Here is a 22,662-nt window from a genome sequence, read left to right on the forward strand (position 1 = left end):
TCATCAGACTGTGTTCTTCTATTGTTGTGACTTAGATGACATTCAGAGCACATTTTATTCCCAATTCATGCAAAACTCCACGTAATCCCAAGGGGTTCACATACTTTTTCTTGCAACTGTATAGCACTGTCAATTTACGCAGCGCTTCACATATATATTGTACATTCACATCAGTTGATAACCCTCAAGGAGCTTGCAATCCAAGGTCCCTGACTCACATTCATACATAAACATACTAGGGCCAATTTAGATAGTGTTCCAATAACCTACCAGCATATTTTTGGAGGGTGGGAGGCAACGCACTCAGGCACAGGGAGAACATGCAAACTCCAGGCAGTTAGTGTCATAGTTGGGATTTTACTGATGTTAAGGATTTGTTATACCTTCATGACCATAGTCTTGGGCACAGGTAATCACATTCACATTATCTGTAACAGAAGCTGTAAAAAGACAATGGTTCCCCATTCGCTTTTACTTCCTTCTCTCGTCAGGATTCTGGTCATCTAATATGTTGAAGTATCTGATGTGTTTAAGAAATTTGAGATGCATTGAGCTTCTTATATCGCCAGCCTGTCTGGTTGGCTGATTTTTAAAGAAAGCTTTATCCTCATTTAATAGAGCATGATTTGCAAAAAGCGTATCGTCTCTGCGTTAATGATTTATACATGCTTTTTAATTGAAGTTTAATTTTATTTGCAAAGAGAAGCAATACCTTACACGGCTAAAACGCACCCTCTATGCCCTGTGTGATTGTAGCCAATGATGTACTGCAGGATGTACTGAAAGGGGGTTTTGCACTTTGAAAGTAAAATTCGTTTTAGCATTTTTTTTTTTTTTTTATTCTTCACCTTTCACAAAAGGTTCAATCTATGATATCGCCAACACACCTAATTTCAATAAACAGACAGGATACCTAAAGTGTTACTAAACCCACAACTGTAAAATCAGTCTGTATATGCAGTAAAGCATTCTTGATATACACACCGTGGAACCTGCTTGATACACACATTGTGTAAAAAGGTTGTTTGACCCTGACTTCTCTGATCCTCTCCTTCTTCCAGTGTCCCCCTCTTATCTGCTGATAAGACATATCATGTGGAGTCACTCTGCACATGCTTAGTTTGGTCTGTTTTACTAGAGAGGTTTTTTTTTTTTTTCTTGGGAGTGTGCATGTGATCAGTACAGGGCCTGAGGGTCAGGGGTTATGCAGCCTCCATGAGCAGAATTAAAACTTCTACAAGCTTTAACCAGTGCTCTGCTGGACAATGATAGAAGTCACAAGACTGCTCTAACTGATCATGAGAAAAAGGTATTTAGCAGTTTATATTTACTAAAATAATTGCATTTCCATGTTCTGTGTACTGTGGGAGACCAGATATAGTGAATGCAGCGTCAGGGGTTTAGGAACACTTTAAGTGACCTCGAAGGTGGCATGGTTGTTGGTGTCAGATGGGCTGTTCTGAGTATTTCAAAAACTGATCTGGGATTGTCATGCACAACCGTCTCTAGGGTTTACAGAGGATGGTCCGAAAAAGAGAAAATATCCAGTGAGCTGCAGTTGTGTGGATGAAAATGCCTTGTTGATGTCAGAGGAGAATGGGCAGACTGGTTTGATATGATAGAAAGGCAACAATATATCAATAGCCACTCGGTACAACCAGGGTATGCAGAATTGTATCTCTGAATGCACAACACATCGAACCTTGAAGGAGATGGGCTACAGCAGCAGATGTAAATGCAAACAACAGAAAACAGTGATATTTCGAGGCCATTAGGTACTTCTTCCTAGGCAGCAGTGACTAGATAGCTGTTGATTCTGTCATAAAGGTCCTTGTCAGGCAGGTCCTGTTATCGAGTGACAACTTCTCTATCCTCCAGTTGTGCTCCTGTGTTGTCACTCTGTCACAAAGGCTTCTGACGGAGACCACAGTTCGCGGTTTACACATTACACAAGTGTGGTCTACTGTTATCACCATCAAGAAACCCACCATGGGAAATGCCATGCAGCCATTGCTGGAGCGCATGTAGACAGGAAGCCGCTACAGGGAGGTTGCTGCAGATCAACAACACTGAGATGCAACAAAAGATGAAAAAAGGTGAAAACAGTATTTTTATTACAAAAAAAAAAGTGAATTGTTTATGACACAGGGTGCTTTAGTAAACAAAATGTCCTTCAGTTATAGAGTTCTCTTTAGTGCTCCACAAGCCTGGCAGGTGGAGTGTGACGTTGGGGAGGGGTGCCTGCCCCTCTATCCTCTAGGACAGGGGTTTCAAACTGGCGGCCCTCCAGCTGTTGTGAAACTACTAATCCCATCATGCCCCTGCCTTTGGAAGCCATGCTTGTCACTGTCAATCTTGTAATGCCTCATGGGACTTGTAGTTTGGCAACAGCTGGAGGGCCACCAGTTTGACACCCGTGCTCTAGGTTGTCCTTTGGTTTTTTTTTTTGTTTTTTTTACTCCAAAGGAACCCTTGAAATAGTTTTTATATCCCTGTCAACTCCTTCTAAACTTCATGGGGAGGAAAAGGACAATGGAAAAATTCCCCTTATTGGTGGTCTGTGGGAATTATTATTATTAATATTATACAGTATTTATAAAGCGCCAATAGTTTGCTCATCGCTGTACATTACAAAGGGGGACAGAACATGTGACAGAACAATACCAATACAATGCAAAACATGAGGGGATTGAGGGCCCTGCTCTTTCGAGTTTACAATCTAGGAGAATAATTCCTCTTACAGTGGTGTTTGCAATGCCCACCCTTATGGACTGCTAAGAAGATCATTAGTGTCATGCAGCAGATGCTGCCAGTGGCCCCAGAAGTATGTAGTCACCAAGAGATAGGTCAGTCAGCCATAGCACAGTGAACCCAGCAATCCCTGAAGGAACCCTCACTGAGAATGGCTGCTCTAGGGGTTCCCGCTAGGAGTAAGATACTTTCTGAATCTTTGGAGCAACTAGCAGTTAATCAGTCAGTCCTATATCCTGTGCTGGCAGCTTGCAGGGCTGGTCCTGCTGATAAGTGAACCATGGGAAGAATATAAGTGACCACTTACCCCTGGTTCACTTATATGCGGCCGTGCGGGCCGTGTTTTGAGCGGGAACGAAGGCCATTCATTTGAATGGACTCCCGTGCCTTGTGACACGCAGGGAAGAAGTCCCTGCACTTCTTCTGAAAACGCAGTCCGCACGGGAACCTCGGTTCCCAGTACGGTTGCGTTTTCCAGTGCAGGCGGCGTACCATTCTTTTGTGCGGGTGGTGCGGCTGCATGGATTTTTGTGCGGATCCACAGTGGCACCACCTGCACACATGTGAACCAAGCCTTAGCAATCCTACAGATTGCAAATTGTCATCAGCATGAGAGCATCAGGTTCACTCATGACTGTCCCTAAAGTACTCAACTGCAGCCTTATTTGCATTGGTTGGTGACCGGACAGATTTAAAGGATAAGTTCACCTTTTCTGGCAGAAGAGCGAATTCTCTCCCTTATCTCATCCACAGGACATTTCATTTTTGGTCCGTTTATGTTAGATTTTGAACGGATTTTCAGATTTCATCATTTCCTATTGATGGTTTCTCAGCATTCACTTCCTGTAGGCCATCTCCCAGAAGCCTTCACTTCCTTGTTGAATCACAGAAGAGGGTGTGATAGGGTGTGTTCACCACTCTGGACCACAGCTCCATCATTACAATACTACCTTCCACCCATCAGATATGTAGTACAAGGGCCTGTCTGATTAGATACAAATTGAATGGATTGTTCAGGCATGTCCTATTCCATAGTTCTGATAAATCTAAAGGAAATTGTCAGATTGCATTGTGTATGGCCATCTTTATACAGGTATATAGGAGGGTGTGGACGGAGACACTCAGTTGTCGGGCCCCGTTCAAATCTCTGTGTAATGAAGACTCACATTCCCGCATGCGTCTGTTTTGGAGCATTTTCACTTGTCACACATAGGGCAGCCCGTTCACTTGCACGGGCTGCCATACATGAAATAATCACCCCAGAAATGTTCCGGAGTGGAGAACGGCGCGCTACCGCTTTTTTAGCACCTTTGCTTCACAAACACAATGTACATTTGCAGCATGTTTCTGAAACGCATGGCAAAGCGTGCATTTTCTGTGTGTATTGCCATGCATTCGGAAATGCGCAGATGTGAATGAAGTCTCATTGTTCTGTGTAAACGCACCAATTTCACTTTCAGGCCACATTCATACCTGGGGGAGAGGGAGTGCATGCTTTTTGGCTCGTTTTCCAGTGACACACATAGGGAATCCTGTTGATTTCAATGGGCTGCACTACACGTGGCAAAGGCTCATGGGACATTTTGGCGTAATGCATGTTGCACATTTTTTACTGCATGTTTTGCTGCGTTTTGTCACCTGTTTTTTCATGTGGCAAAACTTGTGTATGTTTCTGTGTTTGGTGTGCCAAATATTTACACTGAAAGCGCAACTAGGTAATTTTAGGTGTATAAAGGTGACTGTACACTATACAATTTGATTGTACAATCTCTGTACGATCTCCTTTTAGATTTAACAAAACTATTTAAAAGGAGGACACAGCATCTATCCAATCACTCGGCCTGACCCCGTCTGTAGAGACTCTGGGGTAGTCAGGCAACTGCACATGGGGAGAAATCCCGGGGATGCTGTGAAAAATAGTTGATGGCTGAAGGGTGTGTACTAATGAGGTCAGTGCAGGATATATGATCAGCTGATATTCTGCCTCCGGGTCCTACTGGCTCCTCTGTCCTTTGTCTACATTCCAGGAATTGAAAAAGCTTTCTAAGAAATCTACCAAAGGCTAAGGTAAGGCCCTGCCCAGAGCTTGAATATTTTTTTCAAACGAGGTACATTTCATGGTAAATTGGTGTATAGGGGAGCTGGATCATATATATATATATATATATATATATATATATATATATATATATGTATTTTGGGACCCCCTCCGCTGCATGTTTCTTGACAAAGTTCCAGATGCTGTTCTTACAATCTGCTTGTCTCACTAAACCAGGGCTTGAAATTTCCACTCACCTGCTCGCCAATGACGAGTGGAAATTATGGTGGGGGTGAGTGTGTCCCGCAGGGCTGTCTTGCAGAGCAGGCTCGGAGCTCAGGCCGGATCTGTCATTGGCACTGGGAACCGTGAGACTGCTCAATAGCTGAGCGCAGTGAAAGCAAAGGAAGGAGTGTGTGCTGTGCTCTCTGCCTCCCCCTAGAGTGCAGTACCCAGCTCTGTGAGTGAACAACGAAGTACTGCAACTTTTTATTGGGGGGGGGGTGGTCTGTGTCTTTTGTGTGTGTCTGTGTATGCATGTACAATTGTACATGTGTTTGTGTGTGTACATGTGTCTGTTTATACATGTGTCTGTGTGTGCGTGTACATGTGTCTGTGTGAGTGCGTGTACGTGTGTGTTTGTGTATGTACGTACATGTGTCTGTGCGTGTGTATTTCTGTGTATGTACATGTACCTGTATGTATGTGTGTCTGTACGTGTGTGTGCGTGTACATTGTGTGTGTGTGTGTATGTACATGTCTGTGTGTGTGTGTGTGTGTGTGTGTGTGTGTATGTACAGTGGGGATCGAAAGTTTGGGCACCCCAGCTAAAAATTTGTATTAATGTGCATAAAGAAGCCAAGGAAAGATGGAAAAATCTCCAAAAGGCATCAAATTACAGATTAGACATTCTTATAATATGTCAACAAAAGTTAGATTTTATTTCCATCATTTACACTTTCAAAATAACAGAAAACAAAAAAATGGCGTCTGCAAAAGTTTGGGCACCCTGCAGAATTTATAGCATGCACTGCCCCCTTTGCAAAGCTGAGACCTGCCAGTGTCATGGATTGTTCTCAATCATCATCTGGGAGGACCAGGTGATGTCAATCTCAAAGGTTTTAAATGCCCAGACTCATCTGACCTTGCCCCAACAATCAGCACCATGGGTTCTTCTAAGCAGTGGTCTAGAAAACTGAAACTGAAAATAGTTGACACTCACAAAGCTGGAGAAGGATATAAGAAGATAGCAAAGCGTTTTCAGATGTCAATATCCTCTGTTCGGAATATAATTAAGAAATGGCAGTCATCAGGAACAGTGGAAGTTAAAGCAAGATCTGGAAGACCAAGAAAAATATCAGACAGAACAGCTCGCAGGATTGTGAGAAAAACCATTCAAAACCCACGTTCGACTGCACGATCCATCCAGAAAGATCTGGCAGACACTGGAGTTGTGGTACACTATTCCACTATAAAGAGATACTTGTACAAATATGGTCTTCATGGACGAGTCATCAAAAGAAAACCTCTTCTACGTCTTCACCACAAAAATCTTTGTTTGAACTTTGCAAATGAACATATAGACAAGCCTGATGCATTTTGGAATCAAGTTCTGTGGACCGATGAGGTTAAAATTTAACTTTTTGGCCGGAATAAGCAAAGGTACGTTTTGGAGAAGGGGCACAGAATTTAATGAAAAGAACCTCTGTCCAACTGTTAAGCATGGGGTTAGATCAATCATGCTTTGGGGTTGTGTTGCAGCCAGTGGCACAGGGAACATCTCATGAGTAGAGGGAAAAATGGATTCAATAAAATTTCAGCAAATTTTGGATGGTAACTTGATGCCATCTGTGAAAAAGCTGAAGTTAAAGAGAGGATGGCTTCTACAAATAGATAATGATCTTAAACACACCTCGAAATCCACGGGGGATTACATCAAGAGGCGTAAACTGAAGGTTTTGCCATGGCCTTCACAATCTCCTGACCTCAACATAATTGAAAATCTATGGATAGACCTTAAAAGAGCAGTGCGTGACAGACAGCCCAGAAATCTCAAAGAACTGGAAGACTTTTGTAAGGAAGAATGGGCAAAGATACCTCAAACAAGAACTGAAAGACTCTTGGCTGGCTACAAAAAGCGTTTACAAGCTGTGATACTTGCCAAAGGGGGCAGTACAAGATATTAACTCTGCAGGGTGCCCAAACTTTTTCAGACGCCATTTTTTGGTTTTCTGTTATTTTGAAAGTGTAAATGATGGAAATAAAATCTAACTTTTGTTGACATATTATAAGAATGTCTAATCTGTAATGTGATGCCTTTTGGAGATTTTTCCATCTTTCCTTGGCTTCTTTATGCACATTAATACAAATTTTTAGCTGGGGTGCCCAAACTTTCGATCCCCACTGTACATGTCGTGTGTGTGTGTGTGTGTACAGGTGTCTCTCTGTGTGTGTTTGTTGGTGGTGAGTAACTCCAAGGCCTGCCTAGTAGCTCAGGACTTGAAATTTTAAGCCCTGAGCTAAACTATACGTTCCTTTCTCTATTATTAAGTTATGAAGAAGTACAGATGTATAGTAACACATAACAACCAAGTAGACCTTTGCCTTCATTAGCATTAGTCAAGGGCTCTCAAAGATGTTCTGCATGATAGGTCAAATAACTGAAAGTTGTTTGAGTGTATACGAAAATTCTTCTAATGATATGTGTTTAAAAAACAAAAAAAAAAACCTGCTTATCTGAGTGAGTCTGCTGGTTTTTTTTTACTCCATTGTTTTGCACCCTTAATTTAGACTGTAAGAGGCTTCTCACCTAGGGTAGAATGACATGAAGTCTACTCCTGCAGCCTCCACATATCCCAGGTGGCATCGGCTTCCCCACTGTGCCAGATGATTCTTCATTCATCTGGTGTCTTGTCATCAGGGGGCCGGCTGCATGAACCAGGAAGAGACAGCCGGCTCCCTGATGATGAAAAAAAGAAGGCAGCGGCGTGGGATGGTACATTCAGCAGAAGAGTGGTGGGATAGTAAAGGACAACGCAGGGTTTGCTGGGCTTCTGATTGTTTTTCCTTAATAAATGAATATTAAGGTGGAATAATTTTTATAGGCCGAGGGGATGTCATGAGGAAACTCATCAGAACAGAAAGAAGGGATCTGAAGTTGATCAATAGAACTTTGGCAGGCCATAGACGAGTCGAAAACTCAACGGTCTGTTGATCGATAAACGCAAATGGTGCATACAATTGTGCCATCATTTGTTTTTTGAAACAAAATCCAGCATGCCAGATCAGGCACTTTCGAATGCAACATTAAAATCACGTGTCACAGCTGGCACACTAATGATATGAAAAACGAACAACCAAGAATTTCCATTTGGTTTTCGACTCGTCTATAGCCGGCCTTTCTGTTGGCAGTGCAGACTTTTTTTTGTTTTCTTTTGTAAAGTGGAGAAATGACAGCTTTATCAGAATTCCCTATTTTTATGTTGTTGCCTGACCCCATCCCTATGCAAATAGGTACAGGTTGACATAAGTAATCTGTGTAGAGACCCTCTGTCTACAATAATGGCTACAGGAGAGCAGACTCACCTGCCTGTCACTGCAGATCATGCACAGTGCAGCTCACAGCAGCTGTAGCTGAGCACCAGTGCAAACAATGAGTGTGTGTGAGTGAGTATTTATGTGCATTCTTTGGTTCTCTATCCAGCTGTCTTCCAGATAGAGAGGCCTGGTCAGTGTGGCTTGCACTTTCTTTCTTGATTGGGTGGAAGTAGATGAGTGTTAGGAGATGAAGGTCTATAACTCTGACAATAGGTGCTTTGCATCGAGAGGGTGTTCTGTCATGGCAGTTCCTGCTATGTTTGGCTGTCATTTCTTCTGGCCAAGGTTGACTTGTCAACACCAAGTTCTGTGACTGAGCTTCCCCTAACGCTCTGCTGTGGTTTAAAGGGCATCAGTCGCCAATTACACTTGTGATGGTTGCTTTTTGTGTTCTGGCCCAATATTGCAGAGACTACAGCTCATCAGTGAATTGGCAGTCTGAAAGATCATCAACAGGATATCATTGGGACGTAATCAGACTATGAACATTAGGAGAACTTTCCCTAGAACTCAATCTTCCTAGTTACGGAAAACAAGACTCCATCATTTCTAACATTTAGATCAACTTCAGCCATGGTTTTTGTTTTTTTTTAAATTTCTTTTAAGGTCAAGTTTTTAAATTCTTTTTTTTTTTTTTATATATATATATTTTTTGTGACCCCTCTTCCTTCGGTAAAATGAAAGCATTAGAAGGTCCCTTCCACAAAAAAAAAATTGTTTTCCTCTCTCTCATCTTTGAAGAGATTTCTCATCACTTTATTTCCTTTCTTTTCTGAGAAAGTGAGAGTGAATCCGCCCAGCTGGGGAAACTGAAATAAATAAATAGAATCGTTAAACCGGGGGTCTGCAACCAAGTCGATTGTGATCTGCTGATTGCGACTACATGATGGATAGATCCTGTCAGCTGAACTGTACGCTACATACTACAGACCTCTGAACGCTGCTTTACATACTACAGACCTCTGAACCCTGCGATACCCCTGAACTCTACATTACGTACTATGGACCTCTGAACCCTACATTACCTCTGAAATCTACATTACATACTACTGAACTCTGAACCCTGCGATACCCCTGAACTCTACATTACTTACTATGGACCTCTGAACCCTACATTACCTCTGAAATCTACATTACATACTACTGAACTCTGAACCCTGTGTTACCCCTGAACTCTACATTACATACTACTGACCTCTGAACCCTGCATTACCCCTGAACACTACATTACGTACTACTGACCTCTGAACTTTACATTACATACTACTGACCTCTGAACCCTGCATTACCCCTGAACACTACATTACGTACTACTGACCCCTGAACTCTACATTACGTACTACTGACCTCTGAACCCTGCGTTACCTCTGAACTCTACATTACATACTACTGAGCTCTACATTACATACTACTGACCTCCTGAACCCTGCGTTACCCCTGAACTCTACATTACGTACTACGGACCTCTGAACTTTACATTACATACTACTGACCTCTGAACCCTGCATTACCCCTGAACTCTACATTACGTACTACGGAACTCTGAACCCTTCGTTACCCCTGAACTCTACATTACGTACTATGGACCTCTGAACTTTACATTACATACTACTGACCTCTGAACCCTGCATTACCCCTGAACTCTACATTACGTACTACGGACCTCTGAACCCTGCGTTATCCCTGAACTCTATATTACATACTACGGACCTCTGAATTCTACATTACCTATTACGGACCTCTGAACCTTGTGTTACCGTTGTACTCTGCATCACATGCTTCTGACCACTGCGTTACATATACCTAACCCCTGAAATCCCAATATGTGTAAATTATTTGGTTTACGTGAAAGTTATAGCGTTTACAAATGGCGGTATATATAATGGAATTTTTTATTTTTACAAATTTTTTTTTTTTTTTACTAGTAATGGTGGTGATCTTGCGACTTATAGCGGGACTGCGGCGGGCATTCTGACACTGGGGGGAACTGACTTGGTGTCACTGACATCCCCAGTGACACCAATACAGTGATCAGTGCTGAAAAAAAAAACACTGACACTGTACTAATGGCACTGTGCAGGAAGGGGTTTTAATGAGGGGTGATCAAAGGGTTAACTGTGTGCTATTTTACTATGGGGCCGTGTGTTCGTGCTTCACTGTAAGCACCACTGCTTTGTATGGCTGTTCTGTGCACAGCCATGCAAATCAGTGTTCATGAGTTGACAATGAGGAGAACTGTTTTGTTTACAAACAGTTTTCCTCCTCCTCGGAGATCCTCAGCAATCGCCGGGCGACGATGAGTAATCACCGGCCGGAACCTGGTGATTGACCGCCGTGGCTACGTATGACGATGTGAGTAGGGCACGCATGTGCCTCGCGCACGCCCCCTACCCGGAAATTAAAAATCACGTATAGATACGTGATTTTGCGCACCCTTGCCGCCCTGTAGCAGTATTTCTGCTGTAGGGTGGACGGGAAGCTGTTGAGCAGTAATTCCAGTGGCCAGAATACATTATTTATTCTGTCCAACGAACAGAATTACCAGTAATACCCAAATGCTTGACACACCTAAACGCATTACACACTTTTACCAGCATCAGACTTTTTTTTTTTTGCCAAAATGCTGCCGCCAGGAGGAAATGCTTCTGGAGATTTAAGAAAACGTCCTGTGTGCATGAAGGCTTACAGCGTGTCAGCAATGTGGTTATGCAGAGTCATTGTTCAATGGACAGGGGAAAGGTGAAGAGATGACACCGGAAATTATAACGCACGCCCAGGTAATAGATTGGTCACTTGGCTGGCTATACTGGCTGCACTTGTGTGTGAATCACAAGACAATTGGGACAGAATTAGAAATCCAGCCTGATAAAACAAAGCATGTATAGCCATTATTATTACTATTTTTTTTTTTTTGGATGGAGTAGGGAAAAGTTAGTCTAAATCACTGTCTGTGTCCTCACTTTTCACCTTCCCTATTCATCCCAGTGACCATAACAGACAGTAATTGGAAATCCAAAATTTTACAGTTGTCCCAGGACAGCAGTATATGGTAAATCTTCCAATGGGACACCTTTTTGGTGACAACTAGGAGGACTCTCCCTTTTGTCTTGCAGAGCGCACAGGAAGTTATAATTTCACAAGATTTCTGTCAAAATCAACAGGAATTTTTTACCCTTCTAAACGCAGATATAACAAAAACATCTGATATACTTAACGGAGCAAAGACGGTAATTTTGGGGTTTACATACACGGCTTTCCTTGAAGCGAAGGTCCAGGTCCAATTTAAAAAAAAACAAGTCAACGGCTACAGTTTTTGTAGCTGCTGACTTTTATTTTTTTACATTTTAAAAAACACTCATCCGCTCCTCTCCCACAGTGTCTTCACACCGGCCGGGTTCATTGACTGTCCCGTGTCCCCGGCGTCGGCATCTTAAGTTTGGGCACCTGGCTGTGACCGCTTGCGGCTTAACAGCCGGGTGTCCTCTGTGCATGCGCGAGTAGTGCTGTGCTTTGTGAATGGTCACGCAGTATTCTGGGACCTGCCACGTGGCCCAGCAGACAACAGGGGAAGGGGGGGGGGGAGAACAACTTCTGGTTCTGATCACCTAGGCATGCGCAGCGGGAGTGGGTACCTGTTGAATTCTGGTACCCCCTAACCTGAACCCCCTCCACCAACCCCACTTTCTAAAGGTGCCAATCCTTAGCGGGGAGTGGGGGATGAGGCCTTAAAGCGGAACTTCCCCTTTTTGGTGGAGGTCTGCTTTAAAGAAGAACCAGGATAGGCAAAAAAAATCACCCGTTAGTACACCGCCCTACACAAAACACTAAACCCTTAAAACACTTGTGAAATTCCTTACCGTTGAAGTGAAAATCAAATTAACTTTTCAGGTAGTCTTCATTGTAATTAAAAAGATAACCGCATCTGCTCCTCTCTCTGCAGTAAAAGGAAACTACAGTTCCCATCAACCTCTGGGAATTGCATTGAATATAGGTGGGTACACTAGGTCTGTACATGTTGAATGTGTACGCGCCCACGTCAACATAAATCACACCCCTTCATTCTCCAGCCTCACTGCTCAGCACCACACAGCAGGACAGTTGGGTAAAAATCTTCTAAATGTAAAGCATGGATGTGCAAAATGTTTAGTTCATTCTATGTCATCTACTTTAAATATTTAATTCTCCCTCCTCTAGGTTTTCTGTTACAGGCTGTGGCTGCTATCCTCACATGTGATCTCTTGATCTCTCCCCCCTCCAGCCACAACAACAGATAAACTAATTGATCAGAGACTATCCATACTACAGGAGATGACCTGAAACATGTTCCATGGGGGTCACAGACAAGAACACATTTATAGTAAAGCAAGGAAAGCATGAACCTCTGACAATGCTTTTTATGGCTGTTCCTGTGCCATAGTCAGGAAATGAGGGGCAGTCTCCCTCCAGTGCGGTCACAGAAACAGGAAGTCTCCCTGCAGTGGGCCATTGGGACAGGAAGTGAGGGGAAGTCTCCTTCCAGTGGGGGGTTGCAGGGACAGGAAGTGAGGGGAAGCCTCCCTCCTGTGGTGTCAAAAAACAGGAAGCCTCCCTCCTGTGTTGTCACAGGGACAGGAGGTGAGGGGAAGTCTCCCTCCAGTGGGGTCACAGGGACAGGAAGTGAGGCAAAGTCTCCCTCCAGTAGTGTCACAGGGACAGGAAGTTAGTAGAAGTATCTCTCCCTTGGAGTGACAGGGTTGGGTAGTGAGGGAAGTCCCCCTCCGGTGAGGTCACAGAAACAGGAAGTGTGGGGAAGTCTCCCTCCAGTGGTGTCACAGGAAGTGAGGGGAAGTCTCCCTTCAGTGGGATCACAAGGACAGAAATTAAGGGGCCCTTCCCTTCGAGCTTAGGTTATTCCCACTAATCCCAGAGCCCTTTACTCCCATTGCACAGCCTTTTATTATGGTCCCATAGCATATCCCATTCTCATGTTCTGCAGTGGGCCCCTTTCTTGCTGTCTTGGAGTCTCCCCACAGTGCTGGAACGTTAGGGCCTGGTCGCAAGTGCGACTTTTGTGACTCTGGTAGAGCAGTGGATGATGTTAATATGGCAGTGGACTTTGTCATTAATGCATTGGATGTGGTCAGTAGGGCAGTGGGCGGGGTTAGTCGTTTTTATTGTATTTGTTATTCTTTACTATTTTATTTGGTGGTTTTTTTTTTTTTTTTTTTTTACCATTTTACTTTTTATTAATTTTTTATAATTTTTAGGAGTCCTGTTGGGAGGCAGTGTGCCAGGAGGGGGGTAGTGTAACAATAGGACACCTGGACACCCCATATACTCAGATGCAGTGTATTGCTGTGACAGAGAATCCCAGAAGCTGGAGTCGGGCGGAGCTAGGAGGAGTCGACAGTCTCGGCAACCTTTCATTCAGTGGCTGCCGGAAGGAGAATGTCGGGCATCGGTTGCTCTATTTGCCACCCGCCGCCCCTCTCATCCAGGTGGGCAGGACCAGAGCAGCTGTCAAAGGCCAGGAGATGATTCGGATGCTTAAGAAAGGAGACGGAGCCCCAGAAATGTAGCAGCCCATCCATTGGCTGGTGTTTGACAGCTCCTCTGGTCCCTCCCACCCCCAACATCACCACTCAGTTTTGACAGCTGGCTTTCTCCTGGCTCTTGCAAGCCTCACTATCTATTGCATGTGGAATGGTTTCATCTGGCTGTGAGGGGAGCATGGAGTCTGTGCTTTCTCTTCCTGAGCGGTATCCTTTTCCTCCCCTCAGATGCTTCCTCCAGCCAGTGTAGGTTTTTCAGAGCAGCCCAGGGGGGCTGTCATTTTTAGAATCCCACATCCATGGACAGTAAGGACCGGCGGTCTCTGAGTCCTTGTTCTGCCACCTATAGCAAGCAGGGACGGAAATACATCCCTGCTTCCTGGAGAACAGAACTACAGGAGGGATGTGCCAAGACCAGTGGCTAGGGGAATAGGAGGCATAGCAGGCACGGGTCTTACAAACAGGAAACCAAAAAGAATTAACGGTTTAATTTGAAAGTCATCAGGCTTTCAGAGCAATGGATGACATATTCAGTGAAAGTGGGAGATCAGCAACAAGGATATGTAAAAATGTTTTTACCCAGAGTTCTGCTTTAAAGTATAACCTAAAGTAAAAGAAAATCAGAAATTTGGGGTTAGACATCAAAAAGTGTAGTGCCACTAGAATAATTGTACATGTACAGAATGTGATCCAAAAGAAAATAACCAAAAATGAAAAAATGAAATGAAAAAAAATACAGTCCAAATAACATAAAGTCCAAGTGAAAATCTTGAGAAGATCAATCCACCACCATAGCTAATGTGATCTTTCTTCATGTAAAGAATGCTGAGATCCACCACCTCCTCCCTGTGAATTCAAAACTCACCAGAACCCCTGGCTGCCATTACAACAGCATAAAAGCCCATGTGTCATATGAAAAGCCCAGTGTATACATGGTGTTGTCCAGTAGCTGCATCCTACAGGTACCTCTCCGTAGGGATGGGCTTTGACAAAATAATGCTCACCAGGAGCAAATAAATCTCCAGTAGTGTAGTATTTATTCAAATATTTGAATAAAACACTCAAGAAGAAAGCGTAAACTTGCTTACATGCAAAGCCGCAGCCTACTCATGATTGCGCATGGGCGTGACATTGGTACTGGAAACTCCTCCCCAAATAGGCATTGTGCACCACGGAAATACGCTGTTTTGGGGTGGTTCATAGACATGAACAGCCATTTAAATGAGTGCTAATGGTTTTTCTAGAATTTTTAAAAGTATAGCTGAAAGCAAAACTGTTTTTTTTTTTTTTTTTTCTTTTTTTTAGTTTTGGGATTAGAACACCTATTAGGTTTTTAGTGCCGTTTTTGTCCCTGTTGGGGAGATTTGGAGATTTATACTTTTTGTTTGTCCTGTTTACCGTTATCATTGAAGTTGAAAGTAAAAGAAAATCTCAAATTTTGGATTATCCCCAGAAATGTAATAGAGGGGAAATCTTCCAATGGGGACACTAGTTCTGGTGACAACCAGGGATTCCCTTGCTTTAAAGGTATTTCCTCTCACTTCTTGTTTTGAATTTGGGACAGGAAGTGATGGGAAGTTAACCCATTGGGGACACCATTTGCAAAAAAAAGAAAAAAAGATGGGTTATAACCCTCACTTGTGCTATCCAAAATGGGGGGGGGGGGAGTTTTACCTTTTACGAAAGCGTCATAGAAAATGTTTATATTTACTCCAGTTCCCTAACATGGAATGTATTTTTTTTTTTTTACAATGATTTTGACTGTAGCTCCTCTTTTCGAAATATTACCTACATTGTTTAAACATGAGTACACATTTGTTTTGACCTTTTTTATATTTTCAATGACCTTCATTCATTTTTGTCCCTTTTTTTTCTCATTGGTTTCAGGCACGGCGCCAGGACTGCGAGGGCAAGATGGCGGTCACCCTGGATAGCATTAGGAAAATGGGATTTCTTATATTGAGAATGGTCGTCCGATTTACCTTCATGGTCATCAACAATATGTTTGCTATTCCGTCCTATGTACTCTATTTAATAGCTCTGCAGCCTGTCAGACTGATAGACAGTAAACTGTTCTGGCATATTGAAGGAGTCATGTTTAAATGGCTCCTGGCTATGGTGGCATCATGGGGATGGACTGCTGGGTATACAGGTAAGTCTGCGTTTGACAATAGATCTTTCTGGCTGTTTGAATCAGATCTATTCTGGATTTGGAACCTTGACAGCTGTGCTTGTACAATGATAATTGTAACATGCTGGAAACAGAAAGTGAAAGTGCAAGATCCTTTGTGTTTGCTATTTATATACCCAGTTGACCTGTTTTTATAAGATGATGGTTTTGTTTCCTCTATGCTATGCAGTGGATCTGGTCAACACTTGGGTTGTAGGTTTTGAAGAAGGGTGTAAAATGTGTGCTGGAAACAGTCAGGTTATTTTTTTTGCAGAGAAACCGATTGTTGCCTTTTTTTTTTTTTACTGGATGCAGTAATATTATTATTATTATCATACAGTATTTATAAAGTGCCAATGGTTCGCTCAGCGCTGTACATTACAAAGGGGGACAGAACATGTGACAGAACAATAACAATACAATGCAAAACATGAGGGGATCGAGGGCCCTGCTCTTTCGAGCTTACAATCTAGGAGTATGTTCATCTCTTTGATTATCTGCAATCCATGGTGGGAAAAAAAAGTTGTGTCTATGAGTAGATGTGGAGTTCCAGCAGGATGGGAAATCTTTGTCTGCTAAGCTCCCCCAACATTTGTAAATTTTTGTTATTTAATATAAAACACCATGTCACGCTTCCATCTACAACATTACCATCATAATTATTTTGTGATTAAACTTATACTACTTTGTAAACAAAATATACATAAACAATGTATATATGAGGAAAGATCAGAGGAACTGGCACTGGAGATTAAAGGGGATATGATCAACATGTATAAATACATCAATGGTTCATATAGTGAACTCAGTGTAGAGTTATTCACTCTGAGGTCATCACAGAGGACAAGGGGGCACTCTTTACATCTGGAGGAAACAAAATTTAATCTCCAAACATGGAAAGATTTCTTCACAGTAAGAGCTGTGAAAATGTGGAATAGACTCCCTGAAGAGTTGGTTCTGGCCAGCTCAGTGGATTACTTCAAAAAAGTCCTGGATTCTTTCTTGGATACACAGAATATAACTGGTTACTAACATTTATAGGTAAAGTTGATCCAGGGAATATCCGATTGCCTCTCGGGGGATCAGGAAGGATTTTTTTCCCTGCAGGAGCAAATTGGATCATGCTTTGCTGGGTTTTTTTGCCTGCCTCTGGATCAACTGTGGGTATAGGATTATAACTTTTTTTTTTCTATGGTTGAACTGGATGGACTTTTGTCTTTTTTCAGCCGGATTAACTATGTAACTAATGTAGAGTTCAGGGATAAGGCACCATCACCAATACACCCGATGTGCTCTCACCTGGAGCTTTTGGCCTCACATATACAATGTTTGGTCAAATATCTCTTGTGTCCCTTTTAAATTGACTAAGTAGAGGTATATCCTGAAGTATCTTTTCTCCTTCTGGGTCAATTGTAGACAATCTCCTCGTTCACATTCCACTGCTGAGCATAAAGAAGCAAAACATAACGCTTTATCGCTAAAAACACCTTATTTTAAAAGAACTACAAATAAGCCACTCACATGCTTTCAGTGCTCAATCACACCAGCTATATTCAGCTTGTCAGAATTCCCTATACAATACTGTCAGCGTGTTACTGAATCCTCTCTGCCTGGTACTGCAAGCACCGTGACGTCATCAAGCTCCTCCCCTACACGTTACGCCACAGGGTCACATGGCTTCCTCAGGGGGATATGATTGCTATGCTTTCCCCTCTGATATGGCAATCATAATTAGGATGGTAATGTAGATGGAAGCATGACATGGTGTTTTCTATTTGGTTTGTGGCACATTAATATGAGTGTGTAGTATGTGAGCTGCTTCCAAATAGGTACACATAGGTTTGGAATCACTTTCGCTTAACATATTTCATTGCGAACTGCTCGAAAGAGTCTATTGGTTTATAAATGATTGTTATTGCTTCGAACTTGGGTGGACCTGAACTCAAAAGGTGTAGATTTGCTATGTTTTGAAAAGTGGTAAAGTGGTATTAAAACCACTTTAAAAATGTAATATATTGCAGCTTACCAATCATTAGATGTTTTGGTTGCATCAGTTTGCTTTTAGGCTTTTTCCTCTGTTTTCACCTGGTGAGCTGGCCTGTGACACACCTCCTGTATGACAGTGCCCCCACTCTGAATGAAGTAGCACCTTTTGGACAGCAGCTTTGTCAATCTGAGAGAAGGGGAGCATTTGATGTACTAGCAGATTTAGATTCACTTACAAATTAAAGCCAAACTCCAGCTAACACTTTATAACAAGTTAGAATAAACTAGGGTTTTTTTTTCTTTTGGGTTTTACATAAAAACTGACCATTGTAAGTACCCCTGTCAATGGTAAGGTTTGTCTCAACCTTCTAACTGCAGCATCTGCTGGATAGCTTATGTTGAAAAAAACAGACTTACTGGCCAGATCACCAGGTTTTGTGGTACTCAAGAGTATAGTTCCACTTAAAAATCGCAGTCGCACAGAAATCACACGGGGCTTTTGCACCATGCAGTTTTCCGGCACCCAAAAACACTCTGCATTTCCAGGTGTGTGGGGAGCCATTTAAAATGAATGGCACCCCCATGTGTCTGCAAAAGAGCAACAAATTTTGTCTGCGAGGGAATCCTAGCTGGATGCAGACTAAAATAGAAGGGTCTTTTTATATGACCTTATTATCAAATGGCTTGCCTGGCAGTTATTAATTTTTTTTAGATTTATTACACAAGTGGAGTGTTCCTTTAAATCCTTGCATTTTCACTCCCACTGTACAATCAGTGAAATTACAACTCCCGATCTGCTGGGCTTTGTCCTTTCCATGGCTCTAGATATTCAATCTATATTTGTCTCACATGCAAACCGCGTGTTTGGAAGTCCATCGATTATTCCTGAAATCTGATGTAGTCGCGCAGCCCCGAGGCCAGAGACTGGGCTGTAAGGACACAGTTACTATAAAGTGGCGGTGTTTAATAAAGAGGTCAGTTCGGCAGGAGTTCGTTGGGCGTGATGTATGTAGGCTCTTCTTCCTAGTGCAGATCATGCTGTCTTCTCATAGCATAAGAGACTCCCATAATAAATGTCCTAAGTTCTGGCCTCCTCTCTGGAGTAAGGGATCAGGTTACTGCATTGTTGAAAAGAGCTTGTTGAGCATTTGGTGAAAAGTGTCCGGCGCTCAGAGGAGCCTACAGCTATTCCGGTCACTGTGTGACTTTCCATTGCTGGATATGAAAGGCTCTTCCGCCACTCCCGCCTCTCCTGTGCATTTTGTGTTTGCTCAGACTGAAATGAGACGGGGTGATATTTTTCCAGTCCTCAGGTCCAGCTCATTTCCAGCCGTAAGCAGTCTTATTGTCAGCCTGCAGAACAGATCATTTATTTGAAGGCTCTTCATGTCATTGGATACAAACACATGCACTACACAGTGGATGCAGTGATTAATACCTAGATCTCGGAAATCTCTGTCCAGCTTTGTACAGAAGTACAAGTAAAAAGTGGCAGTAAAGGTTAAAGAATATGTAAACCCAACATTTAATACTCCTGATATGTGCCTGCCGTACCATGTACTTGTATGAAAAAGAACCCTGTTCTCTTTGTATTGCTTCCTTTGTAATCCCTGGTATTCCTGCTAGTCCCTCTGAGTTTCTATTAAAAACTGACCACGCTAGGCATGAGATCACAACGTGGTCAGTTCTCTAGCTGTGCTGGAGCCTGCTCTCCTCCAATGATTAGAGGTATCCTTGCACGTCCCCCCTTCTCTGCACAGCATTTCACTGGGAAGATCAGTGTGCTGATGTCTCTCCCCCCTACCCTCTCTATGCAGCTGAGAACTGCGTTTATGTGATCACTTATAAAAAAATGTAAAAAAAAAGCAGGGTGAAAAAAGGTATTTTTAATGTGTTTTTTTATTTTATTATTGTTTTGTTTTTGTTTGTTTTGTTATTTTATATGAATACACACGTTTTTTACCTGTCATTTTTATTTTAAACTAAATGGGTTGTGGTGAGGGTTCACATATACTTTAAAGCATAACTAAAAGTGGTTCTGAAGCCTGAATATTTTTTATCTTAATGCATTCCCTGTATTAAGGTTAAAAAATGTTTTAGGTAGTAATATAGCCCCCTCACCCACCTTATATTTACTTGAGTCCTCATTCAGTCCAGCGCTGTGCCCATTTGTAGCAGCTCTCCCCACTCTCACAGGCTTTGCTGAGGCAGTGGGAGCCATTGGCCATTGGCTCCCACTGCTGTCACTTAAATCCTGTGTGGAGGAAGAGGGGTGCAGGGCTCAGCTGCACTGTCTGTGTCTATGGAGGTGCCAGGAGCACAAGCAGGGGACCCCAGAAGCAGGTAGGTATATAAGTTTTGTTATTTTAAAAAAATAAATTTAAAATTTATGATCACTTAAAAAAAAAAAAAAAAAAAAAACATTTTTAATTTCAGTTCTCAATTGTTTCATCCAGTTTCTTAAAAACTCTGCGTACATTTAGTCTCTATAAATTCCAGTTAAAATCGATCCAGAGATCTGTCTGCATTCTGGGGCATTGGTAATATCCTAGTCTTGGGTTTTGAAGCTGGGTATTGAGATTCTTGCTTAGAGCGGAACTTAGTGTTACTAAACCCACAACTGTATATGAAGTAAAGCATGCTTGTTATACTCACTGTGGAACCTAAGGGGTTAATCCTCTGAACTGTGTAAAAAGGCTATTTGATCCTGACTTCTCTGATTCTCCCCTTCTTCCAATGTCCCCCTCTTATCTCCTGATAAAACATATTGTGTGCAGTCACTCTGCACATGCTCAGTTTGCTGTGTATTTCTAGAGAGGTTTTTTTTTTTCTTGGGAGCGTGCATGTGATCAGCACAGGGCCAATCAGCACTGTCTAGACCAGGGGTGGGCAAACTTTTTGACTTGAGGGCCGCAATGGGTTCATATATTGGACCCGGGGGCCGGACCAAGAGTAGATGAATGATGTGTATGTGTCATCCATAGTAAGTATAGTAATATTCCCCCATAGTAAGCATAGTAATTAATCCCCCATATAGTAATTCATCCCCCATATAGTAATTCATCCCCTATATAGTAATTCATTCCCCATATTAATTCATCCCCCATATTAAGTCCCCCCTGTGTCAATTTACTTACCTTTGCTCCGCGCGTTCCTCTCGCCGTGTTCCCGCGCCGTTCCGGTCTTCAGGGCGGACTGTGAGAGGAGCCTAGCTCCCTTCACGTTCGTCACGCTGCCCCGCCTACACACATCCTGACAGCCATCCTGACAGTATCACGCTCCGCGGGCCGGATTAAAACGTCCGCCGGGCCATAGTTTGCCCATTGCTGGTCTAGACAGAGGTCAGGCGTTCTGTATCCTCCTAGAGCAGAATGAAAACTCCTCCCACAAGCTTTAACATGTGCTTGGCTGGACACTGATAGAAGTAATAAGACTGATCTAACTGCTGATGAGAAAAGGTACAGGTGTACCTCGGTTTACAAATGCCTCAGTTAACGTAATTTTCGGTTTACGAATGAAAATCCATTGGAAATAATGCCTCGGTTTACGAATGTTTTACAAATTTGTTTCACAATACAAAGTGCATGTCGGTGCCGATTTTTAAATGCAGTTTACGGCTTTTTTTTTCTTCACTATAGCTCACAGTGTTGTCACTTTTCCCCAGAATTAATGAAAGTTTTTTTTGTTTCTTTTAAGAAACTAAACGGAAACATTGTTTCTGTTAACTAGGGGAAATAAACTAAAAAGAAACTCTATTTTAGCTGGGGGGAAAGTGACAGATGAATCTCTGAGCTATAGTGAAGAAAAAAAGAAGCGGTAATTACATTTAAAACCGGCATCATAATAAATTTAAAAAAAAATGGCGTGGGGTCCCCCCTCCCATCCATACCAAGCTCTTCGGGCCTAGTATGGATTTTGAAGGGAACTCACATGCCAACATTTTTTAAAAAAAATGGTGTGGGGGTCCCTCCCCAAAATCCATACCAGACCCTTATCCGAGCATGCAGCCTGGCAGGTCAGGAAAGGTGGGGGGGTGAGCGAGCACCACTGCCGCCGACCCGAAAAAAAAAATTAAAAAAAAGGCTCCACATCCGACGAAGACTTCCAGCCGTCTGTCTACTCCAGTGGTTTGACAGTTCTTAAATAGGTAAGGAGTGGGGCCACCCGGGGACATCACCCAAGTGACCTAGCCCCATTTGACATCATTGATGTAACATGGGGTGGGGTCACATGCGGGGCTTCCAGATTCCAATAAGCCCCCTGCCCGCAGACCCCCACAACCACCGACCTCGCTCGAGAGAAGTTTGCATGCACGTATCACAGGTTGGGCTGACCATTCATTTTAAAGTGCTACCCTACCCTAAAAGACGGGGAAGATGTTCCTGACCCTTCTATTAAAATTGCACTTCACCAAGCTGCTTGGTGTGTGTGAAATTGTGCCATAGGTGGCAATGTGTAGGGGCATTTAATAATTAATGGCACTCCCGCACATCTGATGTAGTACAGCACATATTTCTGCGGGTTGGGAACATGTTCAATATCACGACCGTTCTCCAGCCATAGAGATATGAACCTAAGAGGAGATGGGG

At 42.8% G+C, this 22,662-nt stretch overlaps 1 protein-coding gene across 1 annotated transcript in view; it reads left to right on the plus strand.

Annotated features, from left to right (window-relative positions):
* LPGAT1 (lysophosphatidylglycerol acyltransferase 1) overlaps positions 1–22,662 on the plus strand; it is a 161,342-nt gene that overhangs the window by 20,266 nt on the left and 118,414 nt on the right. The window contains exon 2 of the mRNA XM_089677797.1: positions 15,805–16,069. Within this exon, the coding sequence (XP_089533923.1) occupies positions 15,832–16,069 (238 nt within the window). The 5' untranslated portion in view covers positions 15,805–15,831. The remainder of the gene's footprint in view (positions 1–15,804; positions 16,070–22,662) is intronic.

This window comes from Staurois parvus, unplaced genomic scaffold (assembly GCF_062004578.1).
Source record: "Staurois parvus isolate SC_StPar_1 unplaced genomic scaffold, SC_StPar_1.0 ptg000192l, whole genome shotgun sequence".
NCBI classification, from domain to species: domain Eukaryota; kingdom Metazoa; phylum Chordata; class Amphibia; order Anura; family Ranidae; genus Staurois; species Staurois parvus.